At 51.2% G+C, this 6,835-nt stretch overlaps 1 protein-coding gene across 1 annotated transcript in view; it reads right to left on the bottom strand.

Moving 5' to 3' along the window:
* Positions 1 to 6,419, bottom strand: part of FAF2 (Fas associated factor family member 2) — an 8,246-nt gene extending 1,827 nt beyond the window's left edge. Inside the window, exons 1-7 of the mRNA XM_010147875.1 lie at positions 6,353 to 6,419; positions 5,786 to 5,920; positions 5,045 to 5,121; positions 3,474 to 3,612; positions 2,067 to 2,152; positions 1,894 to 1,985; positions 340 to 517 (exon numbers count right to left, since the gene is read on the bottom strand). Coding sequence (XP_010146177.1) covers positions 340 to 517; positions 1,894 to 1,985; positions 2,067 to 2,152; positions 3,474 to 3,612; positions 5,045 to 5,121; positions 5,786 to 5,920; positions 6,353 to 6,400 — 755 coding nt within the window. The 5' untranslated portion in view covers positions 6,401 to 6,419. The remainder of the gene's footprint in view (positions 1 to 339; positions 518 to 1,893; positions 1,986 to 2,066; positions 2,153 to 3,473; positions 3,613 to 5,044; positions 5,122 to 5,785; positions 5,921 to 6,352) is intronic.
* Positions 6,420 to 6,835: the final 416 nt, after the last annotated feature.

Genomic DNA, 6,835 nt, shown 5'->3' with positions numbered 1-6,835 from the left:
CCCGCACCCCCTTTCAGGCAGTTGTAGGGAGCGATAAGGTCTCCCTGAGCCTCCTCTTCTCCAGGCTGAACCCCCCCAGCTCCCTCCTCACAGGAATTGCGCTCCAGCCCCTTCCCCAGCTCCGTTCCCTTCTCCAGACACGCTCCAGCCCCTCAGGGTCTTTCTTGGAGCGAGGGCTCAAAACCAAACAGCGTTCGAGGCGCAGCCTCGCCAGCGCCCAGCACAGGGTGGCAATGGGGCAGAGGAGGGGTAGGCAGGGAGCAGAAGGTGACGTTCCACTTTGGACACAGCCTGGGAGTCCCTGCGGCATGCGTTACCGCAGCTCAGGCCCCATCATACCTTTCCAGGCGCTCGGACACCAGGTACGTCTGGTTGGCATCCATGATGAACATCAGTTGATTAATGAGGTCATCGGGCTGGATGAGGCCTTCTAACCGCCCGACTACCGTCATCCTGCGATCCTTCAGCATAATCACCGCCAGGAACGGGTACGTGTTCTCCCGCAGAGCCTGGGAGACTGGGAAACAGGCACAGACGTCACCCCCCCAACCCGAGGGGTGAGCAAGGGGGTACAGCACAGATGCTTTCCGTCACCAAGGGCCTAGGGAAGCAGCTCCCACAGCCACCATCTCTTCCAAGGCAGAAGAGGCCTCAGGGCCCACTCCATCAAACTCAGCCACGGGAGGACGTGTCGGAGCACAGAGACCGAGGGGAAAACCCCAACCTTTCAAACAACCGAAGAGCTCCCGAATTCAAGCGGGAAGGAAACTGCTCTGAAGGGCCATTCTGAATGGGCCAAAAAGCCCCGGGTTTGAACCACAGGAAGAGAAACTCCGCTCACGCAGAGGGAAACACCTGCTGACGTTAGGGACGGCCAGAGCGGAGGGTGTGACAGAGGGAAGATGGCAGTGTCCGCCCTGGAGACGTCAGGACAGAATTAAACCGCTTCTGCCACGGGGGGGGATGATGCAGATCAGGGGCTTTGATGTTGCTGTTCACCTAGGACTGACGAGCGCTTCCTCCGTGACAGCTGCACGGCACCTCACACAACCTGGAGCGGTCATTACCGACCGAGCCCTCCAAACTAAAGTCAAGGCAAACCGTGGATGTGATCAAAGCCCACAGTTCCCTTCCAGCTCGGCTTTCCCAGCTGCGACTCCCAAGCACGGCAGCAGCAAAAGAGCAGCGAGTAAAAACGTCTCCTTGGCAATCCCAAGGTGTTGATAGCTGGTCACTGAACTACGAAGCCAGGAATGACCCCGATTTCGAACCAGAACTCTGGCCTCTCCTGCCATGGAACAGAAAGGCTCAGAAGAGCCACAGGAGGCACAAACAGAACTCTGGGAAAAGACTCCGTTGGCAGCAAACCCCTAGAAAAATGCTAGTAGTGAAGTATCAAGAGCTCTAGAAAGACAGCACTTAAAAAGGACCTCACCGTGGACTTTTGAGGAGAAAGAGACTGGGTGTGGAGTGACAGGGCTCCTTTGGAAAGGGGAAGAATGCACCTAACAAGTCACTCCTGGCCTCAGGTGCAATGCAAACCAGCCATAAGGGCACAGCTAATGAGACACTTGTTTCTGCACGCCATTGAACCCTCAGCACACACCCACCAACGCGGCACGAGAAGCAGCCCGAACGCCCGCGCAGAGCGCTCAGCTAGGCCTGCCCAGCAACACACGGAGCAGCGGAGGTTAAGAACAGAAGGTATTTCGTTCCCTGGCATCCAAACAGGCCCCCTGAGATATCACACGAAAAGCAACACCCCCTCCACCACACAATCCTGAAAGCTTGTCTGCTTGCACAAAACCCAAGCGTTTCAAACGCTTGAATTTCCAAAAGAGCTTGTTCCAGAGACAGGGAAGGGTAGGTAAAGCCCAGGAGGGACACACTCACCTCTGTATCCCTCCGGTTTATTGGTCGAGCACGCCCAGAAGAGCATCCTAGTGTTTATGAGGGTGATCACCTCAGGTACACACAGTGTATTGCTAGGGGATGAGAAGAGATTGTGTGAACGAAGCTGCATTTATAGTGCAAAAGTAACTACTTTGGAAAACTCTCCTACCTACCGGCAGAATTCATCTGTGTCCTGGTGGTCATCTCCATGAAGATAAACCAACAGGAAGCGCAGCTCCCGCTTGGCATCATTCAGTGCCTTGGCATAAGAGCAGAGGAGGTAAAGTTACAGGGTCTTGTGGCAAGGGGAAAGCAGCACCCGCGGACACGTGTGACACAGCTGAGCAATGCTGACCGGGGCCATCACCGCCACTAGCGTGGTTTTGGTGATGCCGGAGCGGAGGGTGAACCGGTCAGACCTTCTGCCTAAACCCTCATTTCGGGGGCTACAGTGGTGTGTTTCACACTGCTTTTGGGATGTGGCTTTGAGGAACACCGAACTCTGAGGGAAGCCAGGTTGGCCGGGTGCGGGCTGACACCCCTCACCACCCCACCAGGCTTGGCTGGCGGTGAAGAACCCTCCTTTGTCCCTCAGACTCACAGCAGCCAAGGCCAAGCTTTCCGCTCTAGCCTGTACAGGACCCAACCTTCAGACCACATCAGATGAAAGCACTACTGAAAAAAGATGAGCTCAATAATGCTGCAGGCCCCAACAGAACAAAACCAAACAAAAATCCCAACCAACACACCCCCACCTTTTTGCATGTACGGTTTCTGGATGCCACCCACCCAAGAGCATTCCTCAACGAGACCACAGGGTAAGTGCACAATAGTCTCCCTGTTTTACTGGCACTGAGTTTTGGTAGCCTAACCATTCCATGGTTATTCAAGTTTGGATTCCAGGCAAGACAGAGGGGCCTAGGAGAGCTGCGGAGGCAGCGAGCTCCATCGCTGTGCGGCACAGAGCAGATACCGTCTCCACATTCCTCCCTGGTGCTGGGGAAGCAGTGCTGATCCAACTGGGATGCGCTGGAGGAGGCTCTGCCCTTGGCTAGGCTGAGGCGCTGCAGAGGAAGCAGCGCTCACTGGGATGTCCCTCTTCCAGAGCATGCCCAGAGCTAACACACAGAACCCTCGACTCCTGTAACTTCTTAAGGGGCTCCCTCTCTCAGTTTTGGGGTCCCACACCAACTTCTGGAGTCTCATTGTAATGCAAGCACAGGCAGCCAAGCCCAGTTTGGTGAACAGAAGGACAGACTCTGGCACACGGCGTCAGTTTATGAAAACAAAGGCAAGATGACAAAGAATAGCTGTTGGCTACAGCGCCATACAGACGGCCGAGGAACAGTCAGAGCAGCTCTGCTTCCCAACTTTGCAGGCTTGGCATGTCACCAAGCCTGGCAGACACTGGTTTTCCAATAGGCTTGTTCACTACCTCTCCATTACCCTGTTACAGAGTTTGGAGACAAATGCCAGGCTTTTGGACAAAAAGTGGGTTTGCCATGTAGGCCCCGACACCATCTGGCAAAATCCCCACTCTCCGTCTCCCCAGGATCTAGGCACCAACACGTGACACTGACCTGGCTGTAAGTTCCCTGGTAGAAGACAGGGTGTATCCTCCCATATTTTTCCTCAAACATATGAATAAACGAAATAATGTCACCCACTGGGTCAGTGACCCGACTACGAGGATCGGGGCGTATAAAACGCAGAGCAAACCTAGGAAGGAAGCAAAGGACACTGGAAATTCAGCTTACTGACTTTCTGAAGAACAGGTTTTCTTGTCCACATACAGCCCCCTGGCATCCGTAAGGAGGAAAAAAGTCACAGCTGAGACCCTTGAACATGTATAATCACAACCTAAACTGCCACCTGCTCCAAACTGATACCGTTGCCACAGAAACCCCCCAGTCAATTATTCTCACACCAGGCATCAGCAAGCATCCGAATTCTGCGTGATGAACAGTTCTGACTTCCTCTGAAGCACCAGGAATAAGGCACACCACCAGTCTTAGATTTGAGGGATTTAGGTTTGAGGCATTTAGTCAAAGACAGGCTGTTAAAAGCCACACACTTTTGTCCAGATAACTTTGAAAACTGCTTTTCTGCTATTCCAAGACTAGCAATTCCAGAGTGCAAAGAGCTGCAGAAGAGAACATTACGCTAGGAGTCCAATGAAGTAACAGGAAACAACAGTTCCTGTGAGGCTGAAAAAAAGCTTAACTGCAAGGCAGGTATCAGCCTTGTTTAGTTCCACTCATGTGTAAGAGTTACACCGAACCTGGGAGAAGCCTTGAAGGGGCAGGGAAAAAAAAGTAATACAACAGGATTCACCGCCAAGCAATGCAGATGGCAGGACTGCTGGATATTTACCACCTTCCAACATTCCCTTTCCTCTCTATCAATGCTGTAAAGGAGGTAAGATGAAGTAGCCCATCGGGGCAGCAAAGGGAGAAGAGGCAACAGACACCAGAGGGGAAAAAGCAGGTGTTCAGAGTTTGGGTTTTGCCAAGTAACACACAGGGATTAGGACAGGTTAACCTGCAGCCCAGCCCAACGGGACAGGATTCTGGTCAAGCTGTTTGTCCACTAGTGGACAGTCTGACATTGTGTTTTGCATCCCCTTGGTGTGACACTCAAACTGTAAACCCATGTGGAATTAGAACTCCAATCAGGTGTTTCATTTATAGAGCAGCAAGATCACAGGATGGTTTGGGTTGGAAGGGACCTTAAAGACCACCCAGTTCCAACCCCCCTGCCATGAGCAGGGACACCTTCCACTAGACCAGGTTGCTCCAAGCCTCATCCAGCCTGGCCTTGGACACTTCCAGGGATGGGGCATCCACAGCTTCTCTGGGCAACCTGTTCCAGTGCCTCACCACCCTCTCCGGGAAGAGCTTCTTCCTGATATCTAATCTAAACCTCCCTGCTTTCAATTTAAACCCGTTACTCCTTCATGTTCGTTTTCTCTGCAGTGAGCTTTGTTACTGAACAATGTAGGAACTTTACAGCGCCACAGATAAAGGCAGTTGAGCAAACAAATGGGAAGTCTGCCATTAGAGTTACAGATCCAAGTGACAGAGGTACAGCCAAATCTAAGCTAGCATGCCGTGATGCATCAATACACGAGTCAGCAAAAAAACGTACTTACCTAAATATATCAAGTAATGTGTAATAGGTAAATCGGAATGGAAGCATTATGAAGTAGTAACCCCATCCTAATAGGCCCTGCAATTACAAACAAAGAATTACAAACAGTCTTCACCCCAGGAACCGGCCTGCTAAAGCAAAGAGTCCACCAGCATCGAGCACGTGCAGGAGTATCAGTGCTCTGACCACCACAAGAGCAGCTCAGCTGGCTTCAGACTCGTCACATCAATTTAAGTGACTGACATGGTTCATTCAGATTTCAACTCGACATCTCTGAAAACCAGCAGCAGCCACTATTTAAGCAGCAACACATTTGCTCTGTGCTGGCTTTCTTAGCTGTACAAAGGGATTAACAGCACTGAGCACCTGGAAGACTCATGCACATTTGTTTGAGACACATGAATGCAAGTAATGGAGACTGTATTCAAGTTAATACACATTTTAGGGAGTTCTAAAGAAAAAGAGTTACTCTGCCATATGGAGGGGACAGCCCTTCATTCCAACTCAACTTATCAAGAAGCTCTACCATGCCAGAGCAGGAGATTAGATGGCACAGAGAAGGTGGTCGTCTCATAGGGAATCACCCCATGGAGAAAATACGCTGAAGGAATAGCTCTACACTTTGTTTTCAGAAGATAAAACATTTAGAAAGGAGATAAGAGAGAAAACAATTCCTTTCCCTGCCTGCATGTTCTGTTGTTCACAGACAGTCATGCAAACAATTCACCGTAAGATAACTTGCCCTTGGCTGCGGCCTTGAGACAACGTAGCTGTAGATCCTATGGTCAGCTGTATTGACCTGCAACGGCCGCGACGGAGGAGGATTAAAGACACTTGGGACACCCTCTTGCTCATTCAGCCGGTCCTGTACAGCTGCCTTTGACACAAGAAAGAGCAAAGGGAGGTTTCACACACTTAAGGATGGCAGGAGAGATGTTTTTGGGTACACTGGACACTAGCAGCAGGTGTTATTTGTCCCAGAGCACTGGATAAGCACATCTCATTACAAACCCCAACTGCCAGAACTCTCCTGTATGGAAAGGCCTCTCCACGGCAGCCCACACAGATGCACTACGGGAGGTTACACAATGTGCCAAGTCAAGTGATTGTCCACAGGCATAACAACGCTGCTGTGTACTTTCAAAACCAGCTCTCCACCAGCACCAAGAAACTGTTATAAAGAGCCAGCAGTGTAAATTCACAGGCTGACAGACTAAATCTTACTGGTAGGACCCTCCCTTCCCTCCGAGCATCCCGTTTCATCCAGGTACTGGCAAATCACCACTAAGCTGCTTTGAAGCGGTGGTACCTCTATATTCCAGTTGTGCTGCTCCAGTGTGTGACGACATTGGTCCATGGACTCTATGCCGGTTAAGTCCTAAAGAAAGAGAACAAAACCAGGTGAGTGCCAGGGAAATGCTGGATTTTTACTGTTCTTGGCAACACGTGAGCACAGACAGGAGTTACCACAGTACATTAAAGAGACCATTGTGGTAAAGTGCTCTGCTCTCAGCTTCGGAACAGAGCAACCTGAGCCAACCCAAACTTGTAAGCACAGGAGGCCTCGAGTAGGCCCTTGCACCCTTCCAGCATCAGCACCCAAGCTCTGCAACTACACACCTGACTGGGCTGAGTGCAGCTAACGTGATATCACCCACAAGTTTCAGTCTGAAGGACAGGCTAGGCACATGCTCCCAAACATCACCTCAAAGCTTCTCCTTAAGAGACAGGCAGAGCACTTCTGCAAACCCAAGACAACCACTGCTTCACTCGCTGCAAGCGCAGAGACCAA

The sequence above is a fragment of the Eurypyga helias genome, unplaced genomic scaffold (genome assembly GCF_000690775.1).
Source record: "Eurypyga helias isolate BGI_N326 unplaced genomic scaffold, ASM69077v1 scaffold38802, whole genome shotgun sequence".
Taxonomy (NCBI): Eukaryota; Metazoa; Chordata; class Aves; order Eurypygiformes; family Eurypygidae; genus Eurypyga; species Eurypyga helias.
This window is presented reverse-complemented; position numbering and strand designations above follow the sequence as displayed.